At 51.0% G+C, this 19,084-nt stretch overlaps 1 protein-coding gene across 7 annotated transcripts in view; it reads left to right on the top strand.

The window, feature by feature from the left end:
• The window catches only part of ARHGEF9 (Cdc42 guanine nucleotide exchange factor 9), a 207,146-nt gene that overhangs the window by 154,747 nt on the left and 33,315 nt on the right, over nucleotides 1-19,084 (top strand). For all 7 annotated transcript variants that reach the window (XM_030967639.1, XM_030967637.1, XM_030967638.1 and 4 more), the window contains 4 exons: nucleotides 734-925; nucleotides 5,872-6,051; nucleotides 8,444-8,676; nucleotides 12,692-12,821. In XM_030967639.1, the coding sequence (XP_030823499.1) occupies nucleotides 734-925; nucleotides 5,872-6,051; nucleotides 8,444-8,676; nucleotides 12,692-12,821 (735 nt within the window). The remainder of the gene's footprint in view (nucleotides 1-733; nucleotides 926-5,871; nucleotides 6,052-8,443; nucleotides 8,677-12,691; nucleotides 12,822-19,084) is intronic.

Below are 19,084 nucleotides of genomic sequence, written 5' to 3'. Positions count from 1 at the left end.
TGCACCTGTCCCAAGCTGCCCTCAGCCCCCAGGGTTAGGACCCTTGCTCAGGGGTGTCCCTTCTGCTCTGGGGGTGCCATGGTTTGGGGATCCCAGTGCTGGGCTGCTGAGATATGGGACTTGCCTGAGCCAGGAAGGCTGTCCCTGTGAGCTGATGAGGAAAGCTGCTGAGAAATGGAATCAGAGCTCCTTCAGAGCCTGGGAGGTGACAGAGCTCCAGAAACACAGCCCAGAGCTGATGTGCACTTCAGATCTCTGGACCAGCCAGATATCTCCATATGGAATCCATATGGACATATCTCCTCCTGGAATCAGTCCCCTGGGAAGGGCTTAGCCCTGCTCCCAGAGGATCCTGTGCTCAGAGGGGCCCAGCTGGGGGTGCCAGGAGCTGGGACAGTGTGCTTGCCACCAGCACTGCAGTTTTCCTCAGGCTGCCCTGTCTCACTTGTGCCCCTCTCAGTCGGAAGCTCTTGAGCATTCACTCATTCATTCATTCACCCTGTCACAGGGGGATTTCACATCTGGGGTCAGAGCAGCCAGCACTGCAATCCCCAGGAGATGGGGAGTGTTTGGGGCTGGCTGTGCCAGTATGGAGCTGGGCAGGGTGGGCTGGGAGCTGTGTGCACAGCCCATGGGCTGAGGAGGGGTGGATCCAACATCTCCCAGGGCCCTGCAGCCCTGAGCCAGCCCTGCTGCTGCTGGCAGTGATCCCTGTGCCTGCCTCTGTCCCCAGCTATGGGTGAACCAGGAGGATGGCGTGGAGGAGGGAACCAGCGAGGTGCAGAACGGGCACCTGGACCCCAGCGCCGACTGCCTGTGCCTGGGCAGGACCGTGCAGAACCGCGACCAGATGAGAGCCAACGTCATCAACGAGATCATGAGCACCGAGCGCCACTACATCAAACACCTCAAGGACATCTGTGAGGTACCTGGGGCTGGGGCTACCCTTGGGGACTGGCCTGGGGCTGTTCCTACTGCACCAAACACCTCAGGGACATCTGTGAGGTACCTGGGGCTGGGAACAGGACATGGGGACTGGAACAGGACATGGGGACTGGAACAGGACATGGGACAGGCCTGGCTCTATCCCCACTACATCAAACACCTCAAGGACATCTGTGAGGTACCTGGGGGTGGGAACAGGACATGGGGACTGGGAACAGGACATGGGGGCTGGGAACAGGACATGGGAACAGGCCTGGCTCTGTCCCCATTACATCAAACACTTCAAGGACATCTGTGAGGTACCTGGGGCTGGGGCTACCCTTGGAGCTGGCCTGAGGCTGTTGCCATTACACCAAACATCTCAAGGACATATTTGAGGTACCTGGAGCTGGGAACAGGACATGGGGCTGGCCTGGCTCTGTCCCCATTACATCAAACACTTCAAGGACATCTTTGAGGTACCTGGAGCTGGGGCACACCTGCCCATGGTGAGGGGCTGGCAAGGGTTGAGCCTGGGTTTGTCCCTGGGTGATTTGGGAACAAGCTGAAGTGTCTGAAGACTGTGTCTAATGGAGGAGCAGCATCTGTCAATATGTATTGACAGTTCTGAGAATTTCCTGCTGGATCTGATAATTCCTTTAGTTTGTATTAACCGAAAGTGCAATTTCCTGACCTTTATTCCATAGCTCTTTGACTAAAACATGATGAGGTTGAGATCCTTCAAGCAGCCTTCTTAATTAAAACCCAATGCCATCTACTTTTGAACTTGTGATTGAGGAAATTAGGTTGTAATTAAACCAATCAGTTACCCATGTCATCTGTGCCTTTCATGTCGGGTTCACGATTTCCCCTGGCTCAGGATGGCCCCCATTTGCCTTTTTCATGGTGAGAGTGAGGGCAAAACGTTTCCACCAAGGGAAATGAAGAAGAGAACCAGCAAGCAATGGACTTTAGTGACTGACCCCACAAATCCCCAACTTGGTTCTTGTTCATTAGGGCACAATTAACCCCTACAACCCCTTAGGTTCAGGATTAGTGCCCTGAGCTGAGCCCAAGGTGCAGAGCCTGTGCTGCTGGGTGTCTGGGAAGGGGAACATGTGGCTGTGCCAGAGTTGAGCACTGTGTGTGGAGATGGCCTTATCACTGAGAGGCAGAAGTTTGTGAGCCCTGAAATCAAAGTCTGGGGATGGCTTTCGGCTCATCCCTCGCAATGTTTAGGATTTAGTGAGCCTGTGCCCAGTCAATGTGGTGAAGCCCCTTGGGGATGGTGCTTAGAGGAATGTCTTCCTCCCTTCATCCTTGCTGCTTTCCTCCCAGCAAGACAGAGCAGCCATCCAAAAAGCATCTATGACACTTTTCAAATATGGAAGAGCCTTGGGATTTCAATTTGGAAACAAATGAGCTTAATTTCAGTGTGCTATTTCGGTCAGAGAGCTTTGCATTGGAGAAGGGAAGACTGCAGACACTTCTCCACATTTTGTTTCTTTTCCTGCATTTGCACTTTTCTGTTGGAAACGAAAACAAAAGAAACTAAAATAAACCTTAACTTGCATCTCCAGCCATGTCACCATGTTTCTGCCAATTGGGATTCTCAGGAGGTGCAGACAGGTTCAGCTGCAGTGGGGGAGCACTGATTTGCTGCCCCTAATGATGTATCCCAGACAGGAGAAATCCAGAAAGCTCTGCTCTCTCTTTGCTCTGTGTGATGCAGACTGGGATTGAGGGGATAAATCTTAGCTGCAGGTAGAGCATCAGGAAATGATTCAGCTAAGCAGGGAGGAGGGCTGAAATGGGCATTCTCATCTGTGCAACGATGGGCTGTGCCTTGCTGGAGAGAGGCTCAGTATGCTCAGTCTAACCCCAGCAATCCCTCTGTGGGGAAGGCTCCCTGGGCTCTGTCAGCTGGGGGCTGGAACAGCGGGGTGTGAGCAGGGCTGGGCTGGGAGAGCTGGGATGAACTGGGAGAGCTGGGCTGGACTGGCTGGGAGAGATGGGCTGGGCTGGGCTCCCCGTGCCCTGGTGGGGTGGGCAGGGCTGCTGTTTGTGCCACAGCACGAGCAGGCAGCAGAGAGCCCCTGGTGAGCTGCTCTGATAGGGGCACATTCCCCTCTTCCCAGGCTCTTTGTTTTGGGGTGTTTTAGGTGTAGGATGAAGGATGAGGTGTGAGAGGGGAAGGCAGAGCAGCTCTGGCTGGGCTGAGCCTGGTTTAGTGCTGAGTTTAGCTGTGTGTGGTTATTGTTTCTGAGCTGCAGTGAATAACAAATCCTGACACCAGGGAGGCACCTGAGCATGGGAGGTCGTTCCTGGAGGGTGGTGGTGAAGAGCCCTCCCATTGCTCCCCTCTGCTTCTGGATGCATTTCCACTCCCTGCTCCTGTGTCACTGCACACCCTGTGACTGCTCCAACACCCATGGCATGAGTCTGGCCAGGCAGGGAGCTCAGGAGCTGGCCAGCACCAGGAGGGAGGGATGGATGGATGGATGGATGGATGGATGGATGGATGGATGGATGGATGGATGGATGGATGGATTATGGATGGATGGAGGGATGGATAGATGGATTATGGATGGATGGAGGGATGGATGGATGGATGGATGGATTATGGATGGATGGATTATGGATGGATGGATGGATGGATGGATGGATGAGGGATGGATGGATGGATTATGGATGGATTGATGGATGGATGGATGGATGGATGAGGGATGGATGGATGGATTATGGATGGATTGATGGATGGATGGATGGATGGATGAGGGATGCATGGATGATGGATGATGTATGATGGATGGATGGATGGATGGATGGATGGATGGATTATGGATGGATGGATGGATGGATGGATGGATGATGGATGGATGATGGATGGATGGATGGATGGATGGATGGATGGATGATGTATGATGGATGGATGGATGGATGGATGGATGGATGGATGGATGATGGATGGATGGATGATGGATGGATGGATGGATGGATGGATGATGGATGGATGGATGGATGGATGGATGATGGATGGATGGATGGATGGATGGATGGATGGATGGATGGATGGATGGATGGATGGATGGATGGATGGATGGATGGATGGATGGATGGATGGATGGATGGATGGACAGATTGACCACCTCTCCTGGCTGTCTCTAAGCCCACTGTGGGGTGAAGAAAACTCAGCACTTAACCTCCTGCAAATCCTGCCCAACTTTGGCCTATACTTCAGGGACTACATGGAAAAGTACTTTAAAGCCAGACAGTTTGGCAGCTATTTTTAGGTATTCATTGAGCAAAACCCTCTCCAACATCTGCTCATCAGTCAGCTCTCCCTTCTCTGAGCAAACCTGACGGGATGAGCAGAAGGAAGATGACATTGTTTTATGTAACAGAAGTAAATTTACTAGAAAAACTCTGCAGCAGCCTCCTCTGCTGCATGTTATGGATGAATCTTCAGTCTCCTTTTCCTGTCTTGTGCTGGAAACCACCTTCAAACGCACAGAGAGGATGAGGCTTGGGAACTCTTCAAATTCCTTTATTCTCCCTGTGCTTTCAGAGGTGCCTGCACAGAAATGTGCTGCTTCAGCTCCTCCAGACACGTGATTCCAGAGAAATGATGAAGCAGCACAGGGAGGGTGGGAATAGTGAGGATGGGAATTGCAGCCAATGGCAGCCCCGAGGCTGGGAGACGTTCCTGTGTTCAGGAGGGGAGGGACTCAGAGCACAGTGAGGGAACACTGTCCCATGGGCACAGGGAGGGCTTTTTCCTGGCTTTTTCCTTGGGTTTTTTCCCAGGCTGTTCTGAGATCATCCGGTAAACAGGAAAATCTGCCTGGAGAGATGCTCTGTGTCATTTCTCCCCAGTCTGAATTTTGGTTTGCCCTGTGACCATCCCATAGTGTGGGAAGCAGCCTCCTCCCATTCCTTGTGGCCTTGGAAAATCAGAGGGGGAAACCCAGGGAAATGAGTCATCAAGGAGCTCCTGGGGGAAGAGAGACCTAGACTGGGAAGTGTAGAAGCTGTTCCATAACCCAAACTTCTCAGCTGAAAAGCCAGGAAATTCAGGGTGACGGCATCCTCTGAGCTGAGCTGCACATGGCAGAGGTTGGGTCCAGGCCAGGTCAGCCAGAGTTGCATTTCTCATTCATGTTTGAAGTTGTCCCTGCCAGGAACCACATGGTGAGGCTGAAGGACAGTTCATTGCAGGGTTCCAGTGTTCATTGTGGCCCAGCAGCTGCATGTTACCAGCTGGCAGTGTGACTAAGCATCCCAAGTTCCCAAATTTAGTCATTCCACTGGAGCTGCTGGCGTTTTCTTCCCTTCATTTTTTCCCCTTCCTATGTAATAAAGGCAAGCAGAGTAAGCACAGTCATCTCCTGATGACCCCTGTGTTGTTTCTTTCTAGTCAGGATGCTGCAAAACAGACCAGGCCAGTTGTAACAGCTGAGATTTGGCCTTGCAGAGTTTCTAGTCTAAATCATTCTGGTTGGACTTGATAATCCTAAAGGTCTTTTCCAACATTAAAAATTCTGTGATTCAGTGATGATCATCCTGACAGGTGAGGTGTGGGAGGATGAGGGGATTTGCTCAGAGCCTTCCCACCCTCCAGCACATCAGCTGCAAACTTGTTGGGGGTGCACTCCATCCCCTATTCCAGGTGGTTGATAAAGATACTAAACAGAACTTGCTGATGGTACTAAACAGCTTCCTTGTCCTGATTACTGAGCTGAAAGGAGAAATCAGAGCTCAAACAGCCCCTCACAGCTTTCTGTGGAGGCTGAGCCACTGGAAGGATGGGGAGGCAGCAGTGCTTGTAGGAGACCTGGGTAGGAGGTGTTGGGGGCAGTGGGGTTTGCAGAGCACTGGGCTCCCCTCCCTGGGGCTGTCCCCTGGCTGTGGCTGCTCTCTGCAAATCCTCCTTTCTCACTCTCCCAGGGTTACTTAAAGCAGTGCCGCAAGAGGAGGGACATGTTCAGTGACGAGCAGCTGAAAATCATCTTTGGGAACATTGAGGACATCTACAGATTTCAGATGGGCTTCGTGCGGGACCTGGAGAAGCAGTACAACAACGAGGACCCCCATCTCAGTGAGATTGGGCCCTGCTTCCTGGAACACGTGAGTGCACTGCCACTGTCCCTCCAGGCCTGGCTGGGGAGGGAGGGAGGGAAAACCCCAAAGGCAAAGGCAGGAACCTCTTCTGGTAACAGATCAGGGACTGCTCCATGTACTGGGGGAGACAGAGAGGAGGGAGAGCTTGGGTATGCAGTTGGATAACCCCCAGTACATCTGAGGCACATGGATGAGAAGATACTGGAGTATTTTGCCTGGCCCATCCTACTGTTCCATAAACCACCTCCTGCAGGAGCTGATAAATTGGCCAATGTTGTAAATGTGGCAGGAAATGTCAAACAAATGCCAGCCCTAGAGCTGGAGGCTTTCCTGGAGGGAGAGGAGAGCAGCTCCTGTGCTGTGTCAGGGCAGCAGTTCACTGCTTATCAGAGAAACTCCTGACAAACATTCCTGAAACTTCAGCAGGACATCCCTAAAGAGTTTCACAGCATCTTTTAAACATCCCTGGGTCTCTCATTGGGGTTTCCTCTGACAAGGTGCATGAGGTGTTAACATGGCTGGTTCTTATCAGAGCCTGCAGAAAGCAGCATCACATTCCACCTCTGTGCTGGGAAGATGTAGGAAATCTTGCTGAGAATCAGTAACTCAGATGTCATGACTTGAGGCTGTGCTGTCAATTCATTGATAGTGACAATAGCAAGAATTGCTGCTGAGATTTGGAGGAAGATCTGACACTTGCCTGTCACCAGACAGGGGCTGAGAGCTGGCTGATAAACTCCTGATAAATTGTCCCTGCTTAGCCATTTGGGAAACTGAGGGGTGAGGATGTTTAGATCCTGTTCAGAGATCTCCAAAGCATCTTGTTCCTCATTTTCTCCAGGAAGAGAGAGCTGTCAGTGCATGGCTGTGGGGATGGGAAGGACCCTGGATCCCTGTTCCCAGAGAAGCAGCTTGTTTGGACCCTCAGGGACTGAGAAGCAATTGCTGGGCAGGCATGTCTTGGCTAAATAGAATCTGTCCTTTATTGGGAAGGCATTGACCACAGCTCGGTGGAACTGGCTGGTTTGCAGCACCTGCCTTTGACCTGGGCTGTCTCCCAGTTAATTTGTGGTGCTGGGCTGTGCCCACCTCCTTCCCAGGGAAATCTTCCTCTGCCCTTTCATTGCCTTGTCTGCATGGCCCAGATGAATCAAGCCCGAGTTAAAGGTGACAGTCTGTGGTCAGTGAAGGCAGAAAAAGGACATTCCAACAAAATAGACATCAGAAGACTTGTTAGAGCAGTCCAAAAGGTAGAGGAGCACGCGTGTCAGTGGGTTTTTTGTTTGTTTTTAGTGTTTTCTGGGGCTCTGTTCCTGGGAAAATCCATGCAGTACCTTGGGTTCCCTGTTGGTAAAGGGAATTTCAAACATCCCCAGCTCCCAAACACTTGCCAGGTGCTTCAGGCTCAGAGAAAGAGCTCTAGAGATAACAAGGTTGTCCTCTTGTCTTGCCAAAAGCCAGAGCTCTGCTGGGTTGTGCCTTTCAAACCCTCCCTGCAGGATTTGAAGCTGAGAGCAAGCACAACTGTGTGCAGGGCTCACATTAACACAGCTGTACCTGCAGAGACCTCGGGCTGGTGTCAGAGTGCAGGTCCCTCTCTGCAGTCCCTCCTTTCCCAGCACCTCTTCCAAACAGGAGGAGCACTGTAGGATCTGTCCTTCCTCCTGCTTGGGCTGTGCTTTCTTGGAAATCCAGACTGGTTTGGGTTGGAAGGATTGGGTTGGGAAGATCATTTTGTTCCACACCCTGCTGTGGGCAGGACACCTTTATAGACTTATGAGACTCCAAAATCATCCTTGAACACTTTCAGGGATGGGGCAGCCACAGCTTCTCTGGGAATTCCATCCCAGGGCCTCCCCACCCTCCCAGGGGGAGTTTCTCCCAGTATCCCTGTCGTGGTGGGTGTTGTTCAGAGGGCTGTGACCTCCCTGAAGAAGGGTCTTGCAAAAGACACCTGGGGAGCACAGGTACATCTGTGCTCATGCTGGGTGATTTCAGCTCTTCTGGGATCCAGGAGACACAGAAGGAGAGATGGGGTCATCTTGTGGGGTTCCAAGGAGGGCTTTATCGAGCTTCTTCCTCGAAGGGTTCAGTGATGTAGGAGCCACTGAGGCAGGGAAAGCAGGGGTTTATATAGAGATCTTGAGGGGCAGGGCAGAACACTGGAGCCAATGGGATACATTGAATCTGCATGTCACAGCAAGGAAAAAGGCTGGGAGAAGACTTTTTCTCACCCTAGTGGCCTGAAGGGTTCTCCCTCCAGGGGAGAGATGTGGGTCCTTTCCCTGCTGGCCCACCAGCCCCACAGATCCCACAGAACCCTGCCCTTCCCAGCCCTGGTGGGGCATTGATCAGCCAGGTGTCTGCCTAACCCGTCCTTCTCCTCCTGCCCTCACAGCAAGACGGCTTCTGGATCTACTCTGAGTACTGTAACAACCACCTGGACGCGTGCATGGAGCTCTCCAAGCTGATGAAGGACAGCAGGTACCAGCACTTCTTCGAGGCGTGCCGCCTGCTGCAGCAGATGATCGACATCGCCATCGACGGCTTCCTGCTCACCCCCGTGCAGAAGATCTGCAAGTACCCCCTGCAGCTGGCAGAGCTGCTCAAGTACACAGCCCAGGAGCACAGGTACCCTGCAGGCACGGGGCCAGGGCTGTGCCCTGCAGGGCTGGGGGAGCTGTCCAGGGCTGTGCCCTGCAGGGCTGTGGATTTTGTCCAGGGATCCTTCCTTACACAGGGCTTGGGGTTTTGTCCAGAGCTGCTGCCCTGCAGGGCTGGGGATCTGTCCAGGGCTGCTGCCCTGCGGGGCTGGGGGATCTGTCCAAGGCTCCTTCCCACCCACAGGTTGGAGTTTTCTTCCCAGTGCTCCTTCCCAAGAGAGCTTGAGATTTTCTGTCCAGTGCTGCTTCCCTACACAGGGCTTGGGGTTTTCTCTCCAGTGCTCCTTCCCTACAGGTCTTGGGTTTTTCTGTCCAGTGGTCCTTCCCACTCAGAGGTTGGGGTTTTATGTCCAGTGCTGCTTCCCTACGCAGGGCTTGGGGTTTTCTGTCCACTGCTCTGTCCCCCCCAGGGCTTGGGATTTTCTGTCCAGCTCTTGTCCCTGTGACATCCTGGATAAACAGGAGCAGGACAAAGGGTTAGCAAACAGTTCAGTCTTCTCCAAGCAGCAATTCTCGATGGAGACACACTCAGCTCTGTTCTAATCAGACATGTGAACTAATTACCCTTGGATGTACTTTCTGATGCTACCAGTTACACTGGAAAAATTACCTAATTAGCATTCAGTGGTCTGAGAGGCTTTTTCCCTGCTCCCAGGGAGACCCTGGGCACACAGTGAGTGCAGGGCCAGGGTCTGCAGCTGGAGCCTGATGTGGGGAGAGCTCCAAACCTGCTCAGCTTTTCAGCCCAGTCCTATCCATGGTTTTGCTGTGGAGTTTAGGTTCAGAGGAGCACCTGCAGTTTGATTGCTTCCCAAAATTTCCAGCATCTCTTTTGCTGCTGCTGAGGACAATCAGCCTGGCTGCCTGACACTGTGAACCAGGAGCAGCGCCTGTGATACCACTTGGGATTTACTGCTGTGAAAATAAGGTGAAAGAAAAATCAGGCCCTGTGAGAGCAGATTTGTTCCTGCCCTGCCAATTTTCTTACTTTTTCCAAAACCCATTTAAAAGCAAGTGAGAACAGAAAATACCAGAGATGTTTCAGAAACTTCTGCAAGTGTTTGATGGCTTGTTTTTGCCAGGCCTAGAGCAGAAGTGTGATGGGAGCAGAGATGCATTGATCTGCTTCGACCTGACCCACAAGTCTGAGTGACTCAGGGTAGCCAAATGCCCCAAGGCACCAATTTGCACAAGCCTTTGGCTTCAGATCCAATTCCTGCTTTTCCAAACACCAAATCAAACTTGGAATGGACTGGTGGGAACCTCAGGGTTCCAGAAGGCAGCTCTGGGATCCCACAGGTTGTGGGTTTCCCCTTCAGCAGCCACAGGAGCACCCACAGCACTGGCTGGGAGCTCAGATGTGGCTTCCCACCAAGAGGGTGTTTAAAGTGACCCTCTGTGAGTTACTTGGGAGCCACAGCAAAGGGGATGTGGGCAGTGTGATAACACCAGGGTTGGGATATTTTGGGAGCACATTTCTGTTCCCTTAGGGATGTTCTAAACTCACCATGTTGTTAAGGAATCACACAGAGTCATGTTCTGAGGAGCTCTGGGAGCTCTCCCGTGGTCAGCAGCACTTGGGTGACTCAGCCTGAGGGCTCTGTGCCACTGGATTGCCATGGACACTCCATTTCTGTTCCTCTGTGCTCTGGGAAGGGAGGGCAGGGTGAGGTTTGCTCACCTTGCCTTAGGAGGAGTAACCCCTGAAGCTCTGAGCACAGGGAGGAGACCTGTGGCTGCTCAGTGGTGCCATATCCCAGCCCTGGAATGAGGCAAAACATGGGAAAACACAGGATTGCCAGGGAAAGCAGGGATGTGAGCTTCATCTAACAGAGGAACATGTCCTCTTTTTTTTTTTCTTCCTTCCTTTTCACTGCCCCCAACCTGCAGAGCTGTGGATTTCCCCTGCAGCAGGTCAGGACAATGCTGAAACCAGCATCCAGAGCAGGCTCCCCAGAGACAGCACGTGATGCTTGGCAAGGATCTGGACTTGGATTCTGATGGAGCACTGGGAAGTGGCCCCTGCAGCCCCAATAGAATTGACAAACCATTTATTTGCCTTCATCTCATGGTTAATGGGATCCTATTATTGCCTCATGGCCGAATGCTCTGCTCCTGTTGTTTTTTTCTTCTAAGTTTTTGCCAGCTCTGCCACAGACATGGGCTGGGAGCCCAAAAAGTTCAGTCCTGAGCCTTTTCTTCATTACAGCATGACAGGAAAACATTGCTGGTGTCTTCTCCCTGGAATTAGGGAATTAGCATTCCCAGGATGAGCAGCTGGCACTGTCCCACTCTGCATGGAGGCAGGATGGGGCTGAGCTCAGGCCCTCCCTCCTGTCTGCAGCCTGGTTCCTTTGAATTTTTCACAAAGCCACATCTGTTCACCTCTTAAAGATCCACTCCAGCTTAATATTAATTAAATATGGGAAGGTCCTAAGTGCAGCTTGCTGGAATCCTGAGCATTCCCAGAGCAGAAGGGAGCTGGAGTTGGGAATGTAGGAACATTTTACATGAGGAGACTCTGCCAGGGAGTGCCCTGGTAGCATGAGCATCACTGCTGGGAGATCACTGGTGACTGCCTGCAGCCCCTGCACCTCTGCCTCTGCAGATCCTTCCTGGCTGTAGGGACTTCCCTGTTTCCCTAAAGAGCTCATGGATGTTCTCCAGGCCACCCTGATGTCCCCCTGGCACAACTCCTTTCCTGCCTCACACAACCAACACTCCCTTCACACAGATGCTCACACAAAGGGAGGCACAAGAAGTTCTTCATTGTGTAGCATGATCCCTTCCATCCCTGGCAGTGCCCAAGGCTGGGTTGGATGGAACTTGGAACACCCTGGGGCAGTGGAAGGTGTCCCTGCCCATGGCAGGGGGTGCAGCTGGATGGGCTTTAAGGTCCCTCCTCACCCAGACCTCTCTGTGATGGATAGGATATATCAGGCAGCCCATCCTCTATTTTCCTTTGTTTTCCTGAAGGCCCAGTCCTGCTGTCCTGGAATTTGTGGGATTGCTTTTAACCACACCTAGAATTTTGACATAAGTATTTAAGAAAAAATGAAAACTCAGCTCAAGATTTCACCTGAGCAAGGATAAATAATATTTTATTTATCCTTGAGCAAATGATATTTTTTTGTATATCACAGTGTGTTTGTTTCTTAGTATTTATCCTGTTGGGAACACATGGTGGGGGGATCTAATTCCCAGTATTCACCCCTCTTGTAGCTGTCACCAGCACAATCCTTAGCAATAATCAATAAAGCCATTCCCCCTGCAGCTGCCCAAGATGGCAGTTTTTCTCATTAGTCAGCAATCAATAGCAGCCCTTAAGTTAATAATACATTGTGGTGGTGTTGTGGCAGCTGGCCTTGCCTGTCTTCCCAATGGAAATGAACGTTGCAGCTCCTTGGGATGGAAGAGCAGGCACAGGGCAGGAATCAATGGCATTGATTTCAGCATCACTTTTTGAAAAGACTGATCATCATCCTCAGTGGCCCTGGCAGGAGCCTGTTCTCACTCTGTGTTACTGCACTCACAGGGCCGTGCACGCTAAAAAAAAACCAGAGTTGCTTGATTTGCTCACCTGAAATCTGCAGTGAGAGTGAATTCCATGGGGTGACTGCTCTGGGAGTGGCTTGGAAGGTGCTCTGGTCTTTGTCTAAATGGGCCCTTTACTAAATGTTCATTTTGAACCAGAAAAACCCGGGCCCAAACACAGAGGCTCTGAAAGTGTACAGCCTGTCTTTAGAATGCTCTTCAGCTGGGCTCCTTGAGGCTGCAGAGAGCTCACCCAAAGTGCTGGGCTGGTAGAGGCCACACTGGGCTCCCAGCTCCAGCTTCCATCGAGCTGCTCCATCATGACAATCCAGGTGGAAAAATCCCATTGTAGCACTGAGGGCTGGTGTCCCTGTGGGCTGGTGAGGTTGTGGCAGACCCCTGGGCATGTCCTGCTGCCTGCCTTTGATGGCCTTTCCCTCTGTGTGCAGTGACTACAGGTACGTGGCCGCTGCCCTCGCCGTCATGAGGAACGTCACCCTCCAGATCAACGAGCGCAAGCGGAGGCTGGAGAACATCGACAAGATCGCTCAGTGGCAGGCCTCTGTCCTGGACTGGGAGGTACAGTACGCCTGCCCTGGCAGCCTGGCAAACTCCACACTGCTCTAGGGTTATCTAAAACCCTGTAGTTCATTTCTCTTGGTTTGGGATGAAGGCTGGGGTGGAGAAGGAGCAGTCGTGACTTTGGGGTGGTGCTTAAACATTAGTGGTGCCCTAAAGAAAATCCAGTTCCAATTTCATCACTAGCAACCTGGAGTGACTTTTGTGGTTGCAGTGCTGGTAGTAGGTGAGACTTGGAGCAAACCCCTTGTGCATTCTGCCCCTGTGCTGTGTCACTGGGGAGGAGGGAGGGAAAGACGTAGCAAAAAGCCCTGGAAATTGCAGGAGGTTAAGAAAATGAAGAAAATCCTTCTGGTGATTGCTTTATGACTGGAAGCCAAACTGTTAAACTGCAGTTAGAGATGTTATTTGCATTTTATAAATGACATCCCACTTAAAGATATTTCTGAACCAGCCCTGTGTGTAGTGATGGTGTAATTAAGGAGCTGAGAGGCACAGGGAAGGCAGAGTCAGCAGAAGGATTCCTCACCAGCAGGCCTTCAGTCTCTACATTTGTGCCATGTGTTTGGAAGAAAAGCCATACTAAAATTATGTTCTCCCTTTCTTTTCGTCCCTGATTTTTAAAAATCATTGTATGGAAGTAATCCATAAATAGGGTTTTGCAGCAGATTGAGGACAAACGTTTTTGTAAATCCTCTCGCTGTTGTCATCAGCCCATGTGTTCAGCAAGGAGATAATCAGAGTGATGGAGCAGCCTTTCTGCTTCCTCACTTGTGAAGTCTGAAATAACTCCACATTCCAGTCATGGGGATCATACTGTGGAAATGAGTGTGTGGGAAAGAAGCATTCATCCTTTAATTAATTTATTTCTGGCAAAGATCTGCGAAGGCTGGGAGGAGAGGGAGAGAAATACAGGTGCATCACCTGTGTCCTCCTTGGCTGAGCTAGTTTCATTGCTGTGATGGAGGACGGAGGTTTATCACCCTGGATCTGGTGATAAAACACACAATAAAACACATAAATGCAGCAATCAGAGCTCGGATTGTGGCTGGCTGGGAGAGCAGAGAGCACAGACAATGTGTCTGATTGTTTTACTGCTCAGGAACATCTCTCACTGCCAGGCAGGCTCATTTCCAGAACGAGGAAAGTGCTCTGCAGGAGGCACAGGACCATCAGCTCCATGCTCAGCCCTGGAGTGTGCCATGGGATGAGCTAATGGGGGTCATTTGTGAGGAGCTCCCAGCCCCTCACTGTAAATAAATCTCCATTAAGGACAGATCCATTCCAAGCCAGTGAATATTCATGTGTGAGAGGGAAGCCAAGGTGACCTCCACACAGGATCTATGGAATAGCAGTTGCTTTTTCTCTTCCATTAGCTCAGTTGATAATTCATTTTTATTTAGCCCCGTCCTTGATAATTCATTCCTGCTTAGCAGTACCCATTCTTTATCTCCATCCCATCCTCAGGCACTTGCCAAATTATTCTTCCAGGCTTTTTTCAGCTATTCCAGATTTTGAGCGCATTATTGCAGCAGCATCCTTCAGCTTCTCATAACATAGCACAGCCTGCTGCTGCTATGCTCAGAAATCCCATGGGAACACAGCTCCTGGTCAAAGAAAAACACCTTCCTTGCCCTTTTTATTCTGGATTTTGGACCAAGAAGAGTCACAGAGATTTGATGAGAAAGTAGAGGATGAGAGTTGGACCCAGCAGAGGAATTCACTGCTTGGTTCTTTCTCTAAAGCAGTTCTGAATCACCAGATCCAGCCCCCACTGCACAGCTGTCCATGGAACAGCCAGAAGGATGCACAGAAACCCAAAATACCCAGGAGTGAGCCACAGTGTAATGCAGGAAGAGAGTGGGAGAAATGAAAGGATTGGATCTTTGGGAAGTGCTTGGATGTGCTGAGATGTGTGCAGGTGTTCCTTTGGCACTGCAGACCCCAGATCCCCCTTGGAGGCTGCAGGGATGTTCCCAGGACATGGAGCAGTGGGGTTGGCTCCTCACCCAGCCCTGAGGGCTCAGAGCTTTGTCTGCTGTGCAGTTTTGGGGTACAGCAGGGAGCTCCTGGTGTGTCCCCAGCCTCTCCAGGCTCTGGGGAAGGGACAGTTCTGGTTTGAGGAGAAGATCAGCTCCCAGTTGGTGTTTGCTGTCAGTGCTGTGCTGCCACAAGGCCTGTCCAGGAGTTCCCTGAGCAGAGAGGGATCCCAGCTGTAATTCCCAGCTTTCCTGGCCCTGCTCCTGCTCTAATCCGACCTTTCTGTACCTCTTCTGTCCATCCCAGTGGCTCCAGAGCAGAGGCACAGCCCAGCCTTCCTGACACCCCCTGGAAGCAGCACTGACCCCAAGAAAACAGGAACCAACCCTAAAAAATTACCAGTTCAGTCTTTTCCCACCCAGAATGCAGGCAGGGCACAAGGTAGGGCTAATCCCAAATTCCCACCACGTTGGCACTTCACAAATGATTTCAGTGGCTGAATGCTGCAGCATGTGGAGATATTTCATTTGGAGGAATGTCTGTTTTTCCTCAGCATCTTGAGACTGATGATGCTGATTCTCTGCTCTGAAGTTTTCATTTCTAAATTTACCCATGTTTTGTCAGGAGATGGTGGCAAAAGATTCTTTAAAGAAGAAGGAAAAATTCCCAACCAACCAAAAAAAAAATACTTTGTGAGGGAATATCTGAAATGTTCTGGTTTCTAAAATGTGTGCACAGTTTCTTGCAGGGAGAGGTGGTGTTGGGAATGCTGATCCTAAAACAAATAGGAAAAGTAAGGGTGTGTCCAAGCTGCTTTAAGCAGAAGGGTTTTACTGAATCCCATTTTTTGGGAATTATTTTTATCCCTCCATGGGATAAAAATTCATCATGTGTGTGGCCCCATGGTGGTGAATCTCAGGGTGTTTGAAAACTGCAAACATCCTTGAGTTAAGCAAAGCCAGAGGTTCTCCCCAAGAAATCCTGCAAGCAGGATCTGATTGTTTCAATTGCCAGTGGGACCAGGAAAGGGTGGCCTGGCACAGGGGACAGCCAGGCCTGAAGTCTTAAGGAATTATTGGCAGCTGTGGCATCTTTAGACAAGAAATGACTGGGCAGAATTGTAAGGGAAGGTTCTGATCTCCCTGCTGCTGTAAATGAGGAACAATCCCAGTCACTCTGAGATGAGTTCCTGTGTAATTTGTGGCGATGTGGGCTTGCCTGAGAAGCCTGCCTTGGTCTGCTGCCACGTGTGAGTCACTTATTTATTTTGTAACCTGAATTCCCAGCATATAAACAGACCCAGAGAGGTGCTGCCCACACCAGTCCTCCAGTGCTTTGAGCTGGTAATGCTCAGAATTTGGGGCTTCCACCACCTCCCACCGAGCCCTTTTTTCAGTTCTGAAGTGTTCCCTGATGTTCCAGCTCCATTTCCCCGCTCAGCATTGTCCCCCTGCTCAGGGTGACACACCCTCAGATCAGAGCAGTGACATTTAAAGGCAGCAAGGCAAACCTCCACACAGAGCTGCCTTCAAAGGGGCAGCCAGAGCATCCTGGGCAGCCTTTGCTGCTCTCTCCCTTCCCGGGAGCTGCAGCCCTCAAAGCTTGGTGGGAATAGCTCCACATGTCACTGCCATGTTTTCTGAAATTTTCTCCTAGGAAGCTGAGAAGCCTCAGAGAAAAAAAAAAACCCAAATTCTTATCTCATTTGCTTCTCCTTTGTTGTGTTCACATGTGGAATGTGTTTGGAGATTGTTTATCCAGCTAGTAATTGTTTCATTAATTTCATGTGAATTGTTTTAACTTAATGACCAGTTGCAGTCAAACTGTGTCAGTGCTCTGGAAGGAGTCACAAGTTTTCATTATTATCTTTCTAACCTTCTGTAAGTATCCTTTCTCTATTCTTTAGTATAGTTTAGTATAGTATTCTTTAATATAATATAGTAACATAAAGTAATAAATAAACCTTCAAAAACATAAAATCAAATACATCATTCCTTCCTTTGTCTGAAAACCCCACAAATTCAAGACTGCACACACAGAGCAGCATTAAAAGAGCTTTCCACAAAGCCCATGACCATTCCCAAGTCCTTGCCAGCCCCAGGGCTGTATTTGCACCCCTCAGAGGCACATCCCTGCCTTTCCCTCTGCTCCTGGTCCCTCTCTGCTGCCCCCCAGATGGATCCTGTGAGCCCATGGAGCCCTGTGCCACTGTGCCCATCTCGCTGGGCTCTGCTCCCAGGCAGGTTTGGGCTCAGCACAGCCTCCCTGAGTGCCCTGTATGGATGGTGTGGCGATGGAAAACAGGTCTGTGCCTCAGCACACCTGGAATTGCTCAATTTTATGCCTTTTCACACAGCTCTTGAACTGCATCAAAACAAAATGAAGCAGCAATCACTGCAGCAGTTCAGGCTCCCTCTCCATCTCTCCAGCAGCACTTCCCTCCCTTTCAGCCCAGCTTTTTCTCACAGGAGGGAGAAAAATTGGCTCCCATTCCTTGGGAGGAGATCTGTGGAGGTCCCTGATCCAACAGGGGACAGTTAACCAGGTTTGGCAGAGGACAGAGCCTTGCTCATCAGCCTGGAAGGTTTGAACTTGCTATTGAAACAGATTACTTTGGTTTGTGTAGATATTTAGATATTTCTACCAAAGATTCCCGTGGGTTGCCCAATATGGCAGCTTCCAAGAGTATTAAATTTCCATGAAGAGAGAAATATATATATTTTTGAGAAATTTAATGAGCATTGTCCTTTTAAATTTCTTCTCATTCCTGTTATTTACGGGTCCTTTAAATCAAGACTTGCTGCCCTTAATTATGTAATCTGTAATCACTGGCCTCAGCCTGATACTGCATCAGTGAATCCAAGAGTGCCACGAAGAGAAGCTGCCTGGAACCACCAAAGTGAGGGCAGCCTGATGAGTAATCCTTCTGGGAAAAAACCACCATGATAGGGACTGAAACGGAGCCTTCTTTTTTCTCCTGCTTTTATTTTGTTCCCCCCAGCAACAGAAGGTATCAAAACTGAGCTTGTTGAAAAGGACAGCATTTCGCTGCTGCCTTCCTTTGTGTGATCTCAGTGTAGCCCCGGGTGCTAATCAGCCTGTCAGTCTCTAATTGCAGAACAGCAGTGTCAGGCACGAGAGAGCCCTGCTGGCTCCCTGGGAGCTGCAGAGGGCACAGATCCCCCCCTGGTGCCCAGCAGGGCCGTGCTGGGGTGGGCTGGGGGCAGGGGGCAGCTCTGGGGGGCTCTGGGCATTCCTGAGCCCAGGGAGGTGTCTGGGGGGGGAGCAGCTCTCAGTGCCAGCCCTGCCCTGCTGCTCCCATGTGTTTCATGGCACTCTCCAAGCTCTGTGGCTCCTGCCAGCTGCCCATCACAGAGCAGCAGCACTGGGGAGCTGGCATCCACATCTTCCCAGGCAGCAGCAGCAGAGCTGACCCTGAGCTGCCACAGTCAGGAGTGGCCTGGGGACTCAGTGTGTCACTGAGGGCTCGAGGGGGCTCACATCCAGCCCAGAGCTGGGGCCTTGTGCTGCCACTGCTGCACGCAGGGACTGGGGCTCTGCCTGACTCTGGGAGTCAGCTTTCCTTGGCTGCCCTCTGGATGCTGCAGGATGTGCTCTGAAAACCCTGCGTGTGTCTGGGGAGGGCTGAGGGGGTTTTTGGAGGCTTATGGGACAAAAGTCAGGCTGGAAAAGGTGTCAGGAGTCAGGGCTTCTCTTGGCCACTCTGCTGCTGTGCTCTGCTGAACGTCTGCCAGGTCAGAGCAACTAAAAGTTCAGCCTCTTTTTTTCAGCAGGGTTTGTCTTAGCTTACAGAAGGCTACAGATGATCCAGCCTCTGTGGGAGTTGGAAAAAATGGAGAAGAAAAAGGAATTTTTTCCTGGTTCTGTGCAGATTTGGAGGCATGGGACTGGGACAGACGTTTGGGGAAGTCTGCCTAGGGCAGGGATCCAGGCGTGCTGGGGCAGCCAGTGTCCCTCTTTGCCCCAACCCTGCAACTGCCCCCTGAGCCCCTCAGTGGGGACCAGGAGGAGACAATTTGTGCTCTTCAGAGAGCTACAACTGTGTCAGGACAAGGAAAGCCTTTGGAGGCTCGGAGGTTGTGCCCTGAGGCTCCTCTGTGGGAATTGGCACAGCAGCCCAGGCTGGAGGAGCAGGGCAGGACCATGGACACGCTGCTCCTCACAGCCATGTGCCAGTCCCAGACTCTGTGCAATCTGTATTTCCCAATTTGCTCACCCCAAGTGGGAAATCAGCTATTTCTGGCCTAGAGACTGGATATAGA

Source organism: Camarhynchus parvulus, chromosome 4A, assembly GCF_901933205.1.
Source record: "Camarhynchus parvulus chromosome 4A, STF_HiC, whole genome shotgun sequence".
Lineage (NCBI taxonomy): Eukaryota > Metazoa > Chordata > Aves > Passeriformes > Thraupidae > Camarhynchus > Camarhynchus parvulus.
Note: the sequence above shows the minus strand (reverse complement) of the source record. Positions and strands in the feature narration are given on the sequence as shown.